General features: G+C 40.4%; 1 protein-coding gene across 5 annotated transcripts in view; it reads right to left on the bottom strand.

Moving 5' to 3' along the window:
- TBCD (tubulin folding cofactor D) overlaps positions 1-16,552 on the bottom strand; it is a 213,888-nt gene that overhangs the window by 163,941 nt on the left and 33,395 nt on the right. For all 5 annotated transcript variants that reach the window (XM_061616465.1, XM_061616464.1, XM_061616466.1 and 2 more), the window contains exons 9-14: positions 14,098-14,143; positions 11,918-12,050; positions 11,017-11,159; positions 8,761-8,821; positions 4,500-4,574; positions 2,772-2,866 (exon numbers count right to left, since the gene is read on the bottom strand). In XM_061616465.1, coding sequence (XP_061472449.1) covers positions 2,772-2,866; positions 4,500-4,574; positions 8,761-8,821; positions 11,017-11,159; positions 11,918-12,050; positions 14,098-14,143 — 553 coding nt within the window. The remainder of the gene's footprint in view (positions 1-2,771; positions 2,867-4,499; positions 4,575-8,760; positions 8,822-11,016; positions 11,160-11,917; positions 12,051-14,097; positions 14,144-16,552) is intronic.

Below are 16,552 nucleotides of genomic sequence, written 5' to 3'. Positions count from 1 at the left end.
GCAGGGCCAGGGCCTAGTTTGAGAGGACCAGCAAGATATCCCCTTCAGTGTGATGTCCCCCACTAGCAACAGTAGTAAAGTAGCAAGAAAGGGGACCTGCAACAAAGTGTTACAGTGCAGAGGTTTCCTGCAGTACAGGGCTCTCCTGTCCCAGGTTCCAGCCACGCCCTTTTCCAGGACATCACTTCATCCCATCCCATTGCTGCCTTTTCATTTTGTTCCCCAACAGACACTTCAGTATTCTGTGGCCAATGAACATGCTCAATCTTTATTGGGCAGTTTTTGGTTTCCCCCCGTTCTTTAAAGATTTTTCTCTAGCTTTTTTTTTTGTACTTCTACAAACCTTAGGGTTCTCCCAAGTTAGCTTATCCCTCCATCTTGTGCATGGATTGAACCATTTTGACTACATAAAGATTGGCACTCAAAGAATGAGTCTGCCATTTAATAGGTCTTGAAGTAGAACTTAAATACAATGACAGAAACAGCAAATGGAGGGCTGTTCAAAACAGACAGTAAAGAAATGTCTGAGAGGGTACAGAAACACAGGAAAAGATGGAAACTTTGGAGGCCCCTCAACAAGACTTCCCTCCTTTAGGTAAAGAGCAGCCTTAGGAAGGCAATTTTCATCAGAACCACAGAAAGCAGGGAAAAGGATTAAACTTTCAGATCTGCTGCCCCCCCTTACAGTTTTTTTTTAAAACTTGCATATTAAATTACATTCACAATTAACTTGCCTAGTGTTAAGGAAACGTCCCTGTGTTAAGGGGGGAAATGGTGCATGGATGTTACATAACAAAAGAGTCTGAAGAGAAAGCTTATAGTAGAGACTTCCAAATAACAAGAAGAAGGAACATGTGAGAAAGTAAAGAGAAACAGTGGTCACAGCATGGCCAACAAGACTGAGAAAAAATGTTGGATCTAGTGTAGTATACTACAGAGTCTAAGAACCTAAGATGTAAACCAGGAAGTTCACAGTTCAAATCCTGTCTCTGCAATAATCTTCCAAGGTGGCCTTAGAACAAGCCACCACTACTTTTCAGCCTCAGCCTCCACTGTACCACCTAAATTCTTGAAAAGATTACTGAAACAAATACAAGCACTTTGAACGCTCTGAAGTCCTATAAACAATGCTATGCATTACCACCACGTAGTCAGTATTTTAAAGAGCATTTATACCCCACCTTTCCAGCAGAATATTGCTCAAAGCAGCTAACAAGAAATGAAAATTCATCAAAATACAAACTAGATTAAATACACCATAAATATCAGGCCCCAAAGATATAAACACTAAAAACAAAGATAGCACTAAATATATATAAGCAGCAGAAATTAAAAATAGCAATTAAAATCAGCCAACCGATAGGCCAGAAGTCAACAAAAGAGACCCCTACCCACGGGATGTCATCAGAGGGGGCAAAGGAGCTTGGAAATCTGGATGCAGCCAAACCCACTAACATTGGCAAGACACAGAGCGAAGCCCCACCTGCAGATCTAATTACCCCAGCAGCTCATATTGGAACAGATATCCTGGTGCTAAGTCAATAAGAGCCTCAAAGGTCAAAAACAGATTTTGAATTGGGTTTGGAAACAGACTGATAGCCAATGCAATTGCTGTAAAAAGGAAACCACACACTCACTATAAACTGCTCAATTGCCATTTTGAAACACTTTCCAAACACAGCGCACACAAAGTGTATTGCAGCAGTCCAGTCTTTGAAGATGTTGAAAAAGCAGTAACAAACTTTAGCAAATACTAGAACTATGGGAGAAGCAAATTGAAGAGTTAAAAAGGTAGCAAATTTGCAAGCTTATCGAGGTTAAAAAATAAAAAGGAAAGTCAGCAAGACATATGAAACCGGAAAGCAACAGATACCAATGGAAGAAAAATATACTTGCTAGGAAGCAATACATTCTCAAGACCAAATGCTGACAGAAACATCTAAAATCTTTCATGAATTTTATTGTGCTTGTTAAGAACATAAGAAGAGCCAGTGGCCCATCTAGTCCAGCATCCTGTTCTCACAGTGGCCAACCAGGTGCCCGAGGGAAGCCCGCAAGCAGGACCCGAGTGCAAGAACACTCTCCCCTCCTGAGGCTTCCGGCAACTGGTTTTCAGAAGCATGCTGCCTCTGACTAGGGTGGCAGAGCACAGCCATCACAGCTAGTAGCCATTGATAGCCCTGTCCTCCATGAATTTGTCTAATCTTCTTTTAATGCCATCCAAGCTGGTGGCCATTACTGCATCTTGTGGGAGCAAATTCCATAGTTTAACTATGCGCTGAGTAAAGAAGTACTTCCTTTTGTCTGTCCTGAATCTTCCAACATTGAATGTCCACGAGTTCTGGTATTATGAGAGAGGGAGAAGAACTTTTCTCTATCCACTTTCTCAATGCCATGCATAATTTTATGCACTTCTATCATGTCTCCTCTGACCCGCCTTTTCTCTAAACCAGAGCTTGGACAAGTTATTTTGAACTACAGCTCCCATCAGCCCCAGCCAGCATGGCCACTGGCTGGGGCTGATGGGAGTTGTAGTTCAAAAAAGTAACTTTTCCAAGCTCTGCTCTAAACTAAAAAGCCCCAAATGCTGCAACCTTTCCTCATAAGGGAGTCGCTCCATCCCCTTGATCATTCTGGTTGCCCACCTCTGAACCTTCTCCAACTCTATAATATCCTTTTTGAGATGAGGCGGATGTTAACATGCATTCTACATGTCTTTCTTTTGTGTTATGCAATACAGACAGGACCTAGCCAAATTACAAGATACTTACCATCAGAGAGCCGGGAGGGGAGTAACAACCCTCTTCTTCCTAATTCAGCTAGAGCCAAACATCCGCCATGCCAAGCATTATCAGTTTCTTGGAAGCTATAATTTTAGAAAACAGGAGGATTCTGTTCAACCGGATTTCTCTGAATTTAATAAGTTGAGATATGATTGTCTGAATGCTACACAGTAATTGTATTTTTTCAGTTGTGTGACAATACAAAATAATCCCCCCATGCATTAAGTGATAACAAATAGAAAAAACAAAGATCAAGGTACATTCGAAAGGAGAGCTAAGTGAATATTAAGAACTCTTCATGCTTATGCAATGGTTTGCACTTCTCTCGAATTGTGGAGGACAGGCGAGACAGCAGTAACAGATTGGTTTGGGAGATTCATCAAACCTTCTTAATAGCATTTGCTCTTTATACAATTCCTTTTTTAAAAAAAGAATACTAACCCTCAAGATAGCCACCACTAGATTAAGAATCTGTCACTTCCAAGTCACTCTCCCTAATATCAATAAATATTTATTTAAAGCTAGCTATGTGCCTGGAAGTATTGAGAAAACAAAGGTAACAACTTTCACCTACTCAACAAGCTTATTGCTCTCCTGTCTGTCTCAGATTATAAGGAAGACGACTGGACTTCATAAAGGAGTGGTAAGGATAATGACTGGGAAGGTTTACTGGTTGCATAAAAAAGGAAATACTGGGATGGTTTGAGAAAGACCTTGTGCTTGGAGGAAGTGTGTATGCTACAACGTTTTCAAGGGTCACTGCCAATTAGATCTAACAGAAGAAGAGCTCTGCTGGATCAGATTGAAGGTCCATCTAGTCCAGCATCTTGCTTCCCATGGTGACCAGCCAGAGACCTCGTGGACACTCAGAAGCAGAGCCTGAAGGTGAAAGTAGTAATTCACACCACAGGCTGCTGATTTTCTGTATTAATATATTCAATGTACCCTTAAACTACAAAACAATTTTGTCCCAACCAATTTATTTTGACTACAGATCTACAACCAGTAGTATAGTGGCAAATTCAGAAGTGCAGGGTCCCTTCATAATAGTTACAGCCACATTCCCCCCCTTTTTTTGCTGCAGGGTTGAGAATGAGATCCTTGTTAATGCCTTCTCCCACAACAGCATGAAAGGGGAGAGTGTTAGCTACTGAGTAGAGTCTTCTTAGTGTCTGACACACCTCCTGATCGGCTCCAATCAGCAGCAAAGGACACGGAAGCATGTTAGAAGACTCTTCTCAGTGGCTGACACATTCCCCTTTCATGCTCATAGGATGCTAGGGACATAGGGACCCTGCTGGCCCTAGGCTCTCAAAGAGGTAAGGGGTCTAAGATCTCCTGAGACCCCAGATGACTACACCCCTGTCTAGAACCCACGCCTAAGCATCTTTACTGAGAAATAAGTTCCATTATGTTCAATGGGACTTGCTGCCAAATAAGTATTCACGGGATATAGGCTTAGTTATTTACTATGAGTATAACATTTTATTTCTTTACGCAATTTTTGAAAAATTAGCATCAACCTCAAGGATGGTCATATTTCCATTCTTTCCCACACTTTTTAAAAAAAATCCTAGTGCTTTCAAGGAGTTTCTACTCCTTAACTCTTGTGCAACTGCTATAGAATGTTTTATACATCTGCCTTCCTATACCAGAGCTAGTTCACTGCATTTTGCGTAATGTCTACAGCATGTCCTATACAATGTAAAGTATTACCTGAAACAGTCTAAGACAGACCCGACTACATCATCAGCTAGCTCTTTTGGTAGCCTGCCAGTCAGTCTACCGATCCTGCAAAAAGACATCATTTGTGAAGACTTGGATTTAACAACATACATTAGTGTTACTGGTCACATTCTATTGGTCACATTCTACAATGAAGCTGGTAACATCCAGTTCAAATTCTTTTTAGACAGTCCAGAGTTCAAGGTGCACAACTTGATGCCCCTGAACTCTCTCAATTTCTTGCTTACACAATATGTTGAGTGGAGGTCCTAATAAAGGTTATGCCCAACTGTGGATTTTGGCATTCTTTTCTTATGGAATACCATACCTAGTCATTCAAGGAGGAATCTACAACCAAAGGAAGATAGTTTTCTACTTCCTGAAGAGGAATTTTGCATTTTGAGGGTTGCATGATCTCCACAATCACTAGGTAATACTATACAATTTGACTTCAATTGACTCTTACCTAGTACACCACCCAAAATTAATCTTTAGCTTTAATAATATAAATATTGCTATGTTTCTCTTTACATATGCTTTCTGCTTAACCAGAAACCTTTTGCTTAAGAAAACCATCTGGTTTTCAAAAATGAGGGTCAACCATTGCTTCTTCATCCCAGAGTTCTAGGTGTAGCCTGATACTAACAAGAACTTAGTAGAATCTAAACTAGTCTCCAGACTCCATTTTCAGACTTAGTCTAAATGAAGAACTTGCTTCAACATCCAGCCTCTGTATTTTTTTTTGTTTTCCTCATTCCCCCTCCCCTGCACCCCTGCTTTGTCTAACTTCTACCCAAGGTGGCTAATCTGTGGCCCTACAGACACTGCAGACTACAACTCCTAGCAGCCCAGACCACTGCACACTGCTGAGGATTATGGGAGTTCAACAACATCTGGAAGGCCACAGGTCAGCCAGCCCAGATCTAGCCTGATATAGAATTCTGGTGAACCTGAAAACTTGCACACTATTTTGCAATTTTTTGGATGATCTTAATAATTATACTGCCCAAGTACGAATGTTGGTGGTTTCTTATCAACTAACACATCTCTTTGGGAAATTTTTAAAAGTTGACCATGTGTGTTATGTGTTTAAAAGTACAAAAATAAGTGTCAGAAAAAAGAAGAAAGAACAAAAGCACATCAGCATGATGTGCAGAGTTCTGGAACTGGTCTAATCTATCCTTCATGATTTTGCATTCTTACTAGTACTATGGATCAGCCGTAGGGCCATTTTCAGCTTTGTCGCAGTAATCCACACTAAATACCTTTTACCAAATATCACTGATGAAAGGAAAAAGAAGCGTCAGTCAGAGAAGCAGAAAAATTAAGAATACAAATACTGTGATATATAGAATGTTCACAAACATTTTCTAGGAGGAGGAAGAGACCTGAAGCATCATGGCACAAGATAAGGAACATAAAAGACCACTCAGGATTAAATAAAATAGTCAAAAAGGATTTAGGGTCAGGTGAGATTGTTTGCCGCATGCAGAGGCACAGGAAGTATCTGAGAAGCCAGAAAGCATTATAACGTTGAACAATCCTGCCAGTCCCAGAGTGAGCACTGTGAACAGTGTTTTTTATTATTATTATTTTAAAAAGTAGGTTTCTAGTCCTCATTGAATGAGCGTTATGAAGCAAGATGTGAAGGCACCATTCTAAGCAACTGCTTAGTGAGAAATGAGCCTGCTCCTGCCTTTTACTGTTTTTAGCCAAAAAACAATAAATCACAGGTGTGATTGACAAGTCCTATAGATAAATATTACAGCAGGAGTAGAGAACTGGATCTAGTCAGCGGGCCTGAACCTTATCTTCTCTACCTTCCACAGTCCAATTTTGGCAGGTAGATAGGGCCACCCAACAACAACCACTGATGTCACAATTACATAAGCCAATCCATTTTTTGGCCACATAAGTTTAAAGCAAACTGTGCGGGTAAAGGCACACTACCTTGCACACCCCAACAATCAGCACACAATGCTTTGCAATCAGCTGATTATCAAGGTTTGGAAACTCCCTTTTAGGTGTAGCGGACAGCTGTGTACCAGGCACACATTCATCAGGTAAACATTTTTCTGGTATGGAAATACAATTATTGAAAAAGCTTCACCTGATGACATCTTCACATTTGTGTGAGGCCTCTGATTTATTTTGTGGCTGGGTTTGTGGGATTGGCGATAGCTGATGGGCTGCTAATATCTTCTTCCACTGAAGAATACTTATTTTCCCATTTGAGCTTTACAGGCCCCATTCTTTGGCCCCTGACTAGGGCCAAGGACAAAGAGAACTCCCCCCTAAACCCCCTCATGCCGATCCCCTCAAAGGCCAAAAAACCATCTAATTATTTTTACTACTGCAGTCCCAGGATTCTCCTATCAACCTCACCTTCTGAATAGTCACTTCCCTTTGGCTGTCCTGTCAGGCTGTTTAAAAGGGTCCAGTGTCAGCAACTGGCCATGTCACTCTCCACCTGCCTAAATTCTCCTCCGGTTCCAGAAGGCCATATGAGATATCAGAAATTGGTGCCTGGGCTTGCAGCCATCCCAATCTGGCCTCTGCAGTATCTAGTGGAGGAAGACAGAACCTGCCAAGCTCCAGTAGGTTCCTACATTTTTATTTTTATTTTTGCTACTGTGTTTTAGCTCTATTTTTTATAGCTTTAAGTCTTCTTGAGTACTATATGAAAAGATGGGGCAAGAAATATTAGAAGCACATTTCTCACACTGAGTTAAAAGAATCAGTGCTGACATTAGATGTTTTTGTCCTGAAATGAAAAGTCAATATGATGCTCCCTTGCTCTGAGCTGGAGCTCATTTTCCTTTAAAGTACTTTACTACAATAATACCTCAGTTATGGAATCCTCCAGGAACTTAGCTCCTTTTAACTAAAGCTTTTTTAAAAAAAGGTGAAACTGATAAGCTTTGGATCTCAACCCTGTGCCTTTGCTTTAAGGTGAAACTGGCCAGCCTGTGCCTTTGCTTTGCTAGGATGAAACTGGCAAGCCCATGTGTTTGCTTTGCATTAAAGAGATCTCTTGCTTTCTCCCAGGGCTGGGGAGGGAAGGATCCAATAAGATTCAGAAGAGAAGGAGGGGAGGGGGAGGGGTGCTGGGTAGACACCCTTTAAAGCCCCTGTTGAAGATGCCCCCACCATCTATGAGCAGGTGTAGGAACCTATCCCTATTCTTTCCATATTGTTCCTACCTCTGGTACCAAAGTTTCTGTTAAAGAAGTAACATCTAGGAACTTTGTTAACAGAGATATTACTGTATTTCCTTTAAATACGGAAAGCAAAAATATAATGCCGCCTCCAGAATCAGCAGCCCAATATGGCTGCTCTCTGATGCTTGAGGGTAACCCCACACACACACACAACTCATCTAAATGTTTGGTACGAGGGGCAGGACTGTGGACTACGGAGCCTACAAAATAATGAGGTGGCAACAGAGTTGGTGATGCACTCTATATATTTATTTGAAATAACTAAATAAACAGATTTGACTTTGTGATGCTTCAAAGTACATATGTTAAAATATTTACGGTAGAGGTTGTTATTAGGCTATATATTGTAAGTAATTAGTAAAGGGAGGGGGAGTGAGTGAGATGGAATGTTGGTGAATGCTGTGTGTTGATTGGGTGAGACACGGGGATGGTTGTTTGATATTTGAGTAAGTGAGCTGACAAGGCCGAGTTTACAAAGAGAGAGATAAAAGGGCTTGAAACAGGGTTTAGGGCAGAGGGTTGGAAGTGGGTAGAGAGGCAGGATTTTACTTATAGTATATGAGAAACTTAATGAATGTACTTATCAGAACTGAAGTACAACAACCTGTAACCACATGCTTGAGAACTGAGTTAAAAGTATTCTCGCTTATTCATATCTTCTGTTAAATAAATCTGTTTGGTTTTAAAATACGCCTGGTATCAAAGTGTATACGTGTTGGCAAAATATAAACCAAGGTTTGAAATAGTAACAAACAGTGGCGGAGGAGATCACCTCAGAGAGTTACAGTAACATGTTAATGGAGCAGCTCACATCTGTGGTCTTTTAAGGATATAAAGCTATACAGGACACTAGGCTTGCCTAGTGCCTGAACAGCAAGAAGCAAAGGCATTGCTTGGCTGTATTGTATGTGGGTAAAACATATCCCCTCTTGCTAAAGGTTGAGTGCTTGGGAGGGGGGGATACAACAGACTGGTTAACAGATATTTACATATTGATCTTTGTAAGGCATATTTGATTCGAAGATATCTACCCTTTTGCTGCAGACCATCTGACAATGGTGTCCTTGTCTTTCAGTCCAATCAGCAATTGCTCTGTGAAAATAATATGCTTTTAAAAGACAAATCATGAAGAATATTTTTTACAAATCATCTAGGATATTACCCTTCAAACAATCTTTTGTCACAGGCATTTTCTAGATCAGGTCCCTTCTCCTGGGGAAAGGAAGTAGCTCTCTCTTAGCACTTCACTAGCAACACCCACATCATGAGACATCCTCATCCCCATGTAGATATAGGACAGTGCCTTACTCCTGAAGGTGGCAATGGAAGGAAATATAAACTTTATCTTAACTGAAGAGAGTACAATTGAGAGTGATTACACACCTTTTTAAATAAAAAATGGAGACAAAATTTGTATTTATTCACTAATAGGCAAAAAACCTTGCGGTTTAACAATGTATCTATAGCCCAGATATTTCTATCAAACTTGAAAAAGTAGGGAAATTGGGCCACTATAGTGAATGCACCAAGGGAGCAGGAGACCTGACCTCCTCTTTGAGATATTGTACTGCCCTACAAATTGGTCAAAATGCAAACACAATTTGGGTTGGTCTTTCACAGTCCAATCCACTTCTTGTGTAGCTTGGAAGAATTTGGTAACATTTGGTAAGAATTTTGGCTGAGAGGTAGTGACTGGCCCAAGGTCACCCAGTGAGCTTCATGGCTGTGTGGGGATTCGAACCCTGGTCTCCCAGGTCGTAGTCCAACAATGACCCAGGGGAGGGGCAGGAAGGGAAGGAGGAGGGGGAGGGCAGGAGATTGGGTGGGTGGGCGGGCACTGGGAAGAGGGGAAGCCCCTTTCCTTTCCAGAACAGTATCACTGCTTGTCAAGGTTTTCCCCACCTTTTTATTCTACAGCAGGCACATGTAGCCTCCCACCCAAATTTAAACCAAAGCTATCCCTGGCCACATCCACACCAGACCTTTATTTCACGTTGGACAGTCATAGCTTCTCGCAAAGAATCCTGGGAAGTGTAGTTAGTGAAGGGTGCTGAGAGTTGCTAGGTGACGCCCTGTTCCCCTCACAGAGCTTCAATCAGAGCGGCTGTCTGTGAAACCACTCTGGCCACTAGAGCTCTCTCAGGGGAATAGGAGTCTCCTCTCAGCTCCCTTCACAAACTACACTTCCCAGTATTCTGAGGGAAGCCATGACTTTCTCAAGTGAAATCAGTCTGGTATGGTGTGGCCCCCTGATTAGGCAAGCCCAGCAGCTGTGAGTCTGACTTTTAGAACACTGACAGTTGGTTCTTACTGAGTATGCCCAACATTATAATAGACTTCAATGTTAAATTTCTTAAATTAATTAAAAATCTGCCAGGCATTTTTTTAACTTTTAAACTACAGAAGATGAAGGTCAGAGTATGGGGCAAGGTCAGTAACAGGATTACAGGTACTCTGTGAATATGGCTGATTTTTAATGAATTTCAAGATATTATGAGAACTCTGACAGAAAAAAGTCCAAAAGGGGTCTGGGTGTTTTCCCCCTCTCTCTTAGCCTTTGAACTCTCGATTCTTTCTGACTGTTTTATCGCCATGAAAATTGAGAGGGTTCTTAAGCAAGCGTTTTGTAAGGTTTTGTTTTGAAATGAGCTTATGGAAGGCATCAGAATGGCATGGGGGGTATTTTCAATTTAACATTGCGGAATGTGAAAAATCCATGCTGGCTACAGTATACAGCCACTCCTGTGGCTGTATAATACAACGAAAGAACATTCAAAATAGTCCAAGGAGTCAAGAAAAGGCTCACAATACACACAAAGTGATATTATCAGTAACAACTAACAGGAAAGGTGAAGGGGGGGAAGCAATAGCGAAAAGTATATTGCAGAAACAAGGCAACATTGTCCCTAAAACATTAAAAGATCTTAGGTTAAAACATTTGCATTCTTGCTTTGCAGATTAATGAGAACCTTAGAGGCAAATGAGGAAACCATGGATTGTATCAATTGAAGTTATCCCATTAGCATGAGGTTAGTTTGCGCAACTGGACTTCCTCTCCCTCTTCTCTCCTTGCATGCCCCCTTCACCTCAAAATCTGTTCTGAGGTTCCCCCCAACCCTCTGAAGTAGATAAGGACATGCAGGGAGAGGAGATAAAGTCCTGTTGCACAGGCAGAAGTCCTTGCTCTAACAAACTGACCTTTTTTGGATAAAGCTCCATGTTCATAGGCCACACTGGCCATAGGATCAGACCTTACATTGTGTTCTATTTTTATCAAACACACCCACCAATAACATTTTCAACTTCTCCTGGGATGTCATATTCCTCCTCTTCCTCCTCAACACCTGCTGCATTTACTACTTTCTGTGAAACAGGACCACTAGCAGAAAACTGAAGATTTGCAGCTAAAGATCGGAAACCCCGATGATATCTAGAAAGCCAAACATTAGAAAGACAAACTTATGTTTACAATATTCTAAGTTCAATTAATTTTCTCAGACATATGTACTATCTCCAAACACATCCCTGAAGTGTACTTCCTAGCATAAAAAAAATTACAACCAACAAAATCAACAAAACAATTCCATAAAAACACCAATGACCAGAAACAGTTCACTCAGCAGAAATGGCTAAAAACAGTAAGATATTCATGCAAACAATATGAAAGAGGTGGAAAGAGCATATCCTCTCAAAGGCAAAATAAAAGAAAGCAGTAACATTTGACATTTTAAAATCAGATGAAATTATGGTTTTAATAATAGCAAATTATGAGTCAGATTTGAAGTTCTGTAAAGTGTCTACATTACACTACACACATCTGATTCCCCAACTCTATACCATTTCGTTTTCCAGTTCATGAAAATTTCCCTTATGTTCTGCTTTGGGGGCACCAAACCATATCGGATTTTAGTTTCCATATGAACCTACATTTATGCTTGGAAGAGGTATTTAAATGCAGAACAAAATATGGAAAATACTGAATTGGTAATGTAATACAAAAGTACAAGGAAGAAGTTACTTAGTGGAACCCAGATACACCAGTATATTTAAGACACAACTTGTCATCACTAAACGGATGTGTGGCGATCTATTACTCATCCACCCCAACAATGACAGATTTTATAGTTCAAGTTAGTCCAACAAAAAAGGAAGGAGACAAGTAAAAACATGATTCTGAGAAGAACAAACCTCCACTTTGCCACTTTTGGCTTAAGAAATGTCAAGCCAAGTCGCTGAACAAGTTTCACTCCCAGCTTACGAAGGAGTGTTTGGTTACTTTCAGAGAGCTTGCAGTTATCGAGGCATTCAAGCACAGTAGAAGCTGTAAGGAACAAACTTCTAATGAATAAGTGTGTCATACTTGTATTTTCTATTTTATTTTAATACATAATAGACATTAGGTGGTCTACTAAAATACCTGATACTTACAGCACTCAGTATACCAGCAACATCCCAATGAAGGTGCATGTGTGGCATAAATGCTATTGGTCCTAATTAGGAGCAGTCCGAAACATTTATCAGTAAAATTCTATGTATTTTTTAAAAGGAACACATTTAGCTATAAACTTCAGGCAACCTGTAGCTTAATGTGAGTAAACACATTCATCTTATAGCAGACTCAACCATAAAATAATTTTCAGTAACCTTTCCTCACCACCACCCTTTTGCTAAAACAGTGATTAATTCTGAAAGATCTAACTATGTTAAGTACTTTGAGATGTTCTAATTAAACATATTCTTTTTTTTATTCCTTTATACATATTGCATGATCTTCATCACAAGAGGACTTTCCCTTCCTCTCCCCTCTCCGCACCCCCTCTCCCCATACACACAATCTGTTCCAGAAGATCCACCAACCTTCCAAAGCAGATTTGGGGGCACACAGGAACTGCAGAGAAAAGGAAAGGAAGGGCAAGTCCCACTGCACAAGAGGATATCCATTCTGCTGGTGGGCATACGTAATTGGATCCCACCCATTATTATAGCTTTCCCTGATGTTATCTCATTTCCAGTTTTATGCTACTGCTTTAGATTAAAATCTTACTAGTTTCATATTTTTGGTTTTCATAATACTGATTATTAACCATACTGAGAGCGCTTTTGTTCTGCAAGGTGGCATAACATTACTGAAATAAAAATAAATACATTCTTTTCCCCCTTAGAGAGATTTTAAGAATATAATTTATTACCAGAAAGACACACTGAATGTAAATTTTGTTATGAAGTGAGCAGAAAAGTACTCTTTAATTTTACGCTAGGATCTTTCCTATGTATAAGAGAATTAAAAGATACTTGAGGTGAAGATATTATTAATGGCCAAGGGAGAAGGGGAAAAAAGTCAATTATACTTGTCACCCGAGGCAATGCTTTACGTTGAGAATGTCCCCAAGGCTACCATATTAACAGAAGAACCAGTAAACCTGCATAGTTCTGCCATTCTGTCATCAGGAATACACACTAAATACACTAATTTTAAAAGCTTCTGTGGACCTTGTTCAGATACGAAGTTAGCTTCATATCTTGGTTTGTTCTCAAGTTGTTAGCCACAGCTTTCTGGTTCAGGCAAAATGGGAAACTAAAATTAATGGAAGATTTCCTCGTTTGCCAGCCTGCACAAAAAGGGCTCATTTATATCTTAGCTTATTAAACTGAGATATGATTATCTGAATGCATCCACTATTCTACTTTACTGACATTAAAGATAGCATATATTGATGCTTATGGCTGCAAGTGTCAATGTGTGTTATTGGGCACTGATGAAATGCCACTGGACAACAGTGGCATTCTTAAAGCACCTGACATACTCACAGATGTACATTTCTGTATGAATCAATGTGAGAGATGGGCCAATACATACGGGGAGGGGGGGAAGCAATTTAGGTATGGTAAGTATGTCCAAATCCACCACAAGTGTAAAATGTTGGGCACAATTCAACCAAAGGGAAGTCTGGGATTGTGAGAACCATGAGCAGAAGGAAGCCCACAGAAGTTGGCTTCTTTGTTCCCCTCCCCCACATTCACACTACCACCACAAGACTCTCAGGAGGCGCATAGCATTGGATACGGGAGGAATTGCCCCAGATTGGACAGAGCCTACCCAGACAACGTGCCTCCAACCAATTTGGGGTGATTTCCCCTTCCAAACACCCCACATTCCATCCCACACTGCTCAGCAGAGGGTCCCATCCTTCACTAAACCTTGTGGGGGTACACTTCCATGAAATTCCTTCACAGTTCTCAGAATCCAAGCAGATGCTTAATGTCTCTCCCACTGAAGCCAACAGGATTTAACAATGCTTTGGCTGCTTTGTGCTCATTGTATTCCACCTAACTACTTAAGATCTTTATATTATTATGAAGAACCTTACCGTATGGTAAACAGTCTTCCCTTTTCCCATGTTTTAAAAGTTGCGCCTGAAAAAGTGAAAGGAAAAAATATGTTAGTGAAATACTGAAACAAGAATAGAACACCCTAAAAGGCAATTAAAAAAAACACAAAAAAACACTATTATATACACTATTTCAATTTCTCACACATACTACAAAGATTTGACATATATGACCCTGTTCACATGTAATGCTAAAAATCATGCCTTACTGCAAACATGTGGGTTCTCAGAGGAGTTGGCAGCTGCTGCACTCTTTCCCCAGTCCCGATGTTACTACACTTCCAAGCGATAAGCCACATCTCCTGCCCAGGCTTGTGGCTTGTCTTGCTCCAGAGAAATCATGAGCTATAACCAAGGTTTGTAGTTCATGATTTGCCTGGAGGAGGTGAACACTGAGTTGGGATTCTGACAATGTGCTAAATCAAACCATGACTTAGCCCTGGGAAACACAACCAGGGAAGAACAGCAGGAGCCATGATTTCTTCACTTGAAACCTGCATGTTCACACCTAGCATTACATGTGAGCTGAGTGTATATAAAGCTTAAAAAGTGTAAGTTATCTATAATGTTAAAGAAACTAAAGCAAAGTCGAGGCAGACACCTCCAGAACTCAGGGCATTATTCAACTAATGTGTCAGACCTTTCCTGCCTCCACACACACCCTGAGCCCTCCCCAAATCTGCTCCAGAGGGTTGGATGAACCCCTAAAAGAGATTTAGAGGATCTGGGAGACAAGAGGGAGAGACACTCCATTACGCAAGGAGCAATCCTTGCATTGACAGAATGTTCACATAGTGTCACATTGGAGATAACTCTCAGTATTGAGAATAGTTAGTAGCACACACACGTTAGGATCCATAAGTACTCCTTCCGGTTCTTTTTTAATGTCTCTTCAGAGACTGCTGTCTCCATCCTGGAAGTGGATCAAATATTGCAAGAGACAGCCATTTTTCTTTTAAATATCCAAAGCTTTACTGAATGCATGCAAATCCATACACTAGCTAGCTAGATCACCGTTTCAAGACACACTCCCCCCCAAAACTTAAAACCATACATGCTAGACTCAACAATCCGGAACAAGCATGGCAAAGTGCCAAATTAAATTAAACAGTCACACAAATTTTTTCTTCGTGGTACATACTACAAGCTGTTATTTTAAGTAGCGGAGAACTAGTATGTCAACATCTTCTGAAACCGACATCAAGGTTTCGATTCCTCTGTAGTTCCTATTTGTAGCAAAATGTTAAAATGTTAGGGTTTTTTTCCCTAAATTTGGGTACTTTGATCATAACTGGCAACAATCTACAAAATTGCTCATCTGTAGCTGTTAGCTAAACTATCCATTCAACAACACAATCTGTTAAAAGGCAGAATGAAGTTAGATTGAAGCCCACAATGCCCAAAAAAGCATTTCTCCAAGTTATACCCAAAGATTCCATGATTTGTCCTACCGAACCTTGCAGGAACAAACATAATTCCAAGGAACAAATATCTATTTCTTAATCTTTTTGTTTTTAAAAGGTGAGCATTTTAAAACTATCTAACCTTGATAATACCCACAGATTACTCAGTTTCAAGTCAGAACAGTCTTGTTTAGTTCAAAGATGTACCTTAGTATCAGCATGCATACTAAATGTCAGGGCCCAAATTCAATCAAGACAGTTGTTTTTTACAGCAGCCTAGTGGCTATGTGCTACCTCCATTGTCACAGGCCTCTGCATACCAGTTACTAAGAATCACAACAGGGGAAAGTGCTGTTGCACTCATGACCTGCTTCCGGCTCCCATAGGCATCTGGTTGGTAACTGAGAGAACAGGATACTGAACAAGATGGGCCTTTAGTCTGATCCAGCAGGGCTCTTTTACTTCTTATGTTGTGCTCTTGTAGGGCATTCTAAAATGTTCAAGGTGTCACTTGATGCCTTGCAAGAACAATACAATATAATTTAAACAAATAGGATCTCTGACTGCAAAACAGAACTAAACTGCCTTTTAAGAATATACATCTTTTTTTAATTTTCTTTGAGGAACAGTACTATGCTTGAAACATTTTAGGATGCTTTTTTTTAAAAAAACAATAAAGCCCTCTTTCCAGTTTTTGCATTTCCATCCTTCTTGGTTGACTCCAGTTAAGATGACCCACTGCCTTGCCTGCTTCCTCACTGTTCCTACAGGACCTTGTTTCATTTTCCAACATATCCTAAATTTGGAGAGATATACAAGATGTAAAGCAATCCTAGGGCCAACAGCTTAATTCACTACAGATAAGAATTTTACGTTGAAAGCCTTCCAATATCCTCGGTCCTTGCCTTACCTCTGTCCAGATGCATAATCATTCAGTACAACCAAAAGGAGACTGTCTAAACTAGTCCAATCTCATATCTACCTTCTCTCTACTATGGCAGGTAGCTTTACCATACATATAGGACTTAAAA

This window comes from Rhineura floridana, chromosome 3 (assembly GCF_030035675.1).
Source record: "Rhineura floridana isolate rRhiFlo1 chromosome 3, rRhiFlo1.hap2, whole genome shotgun sequence".
NCBI lineage: Eukaryota > Metazoa > Chordata > Lepidosauria > Squamata > Rhineuridae > Rhineura > Rhineura floridana.
Note: the sequence above shows the minus strand (reverse complement) of the source record. Positions and strands in the feature narration are given on the sequence as shown.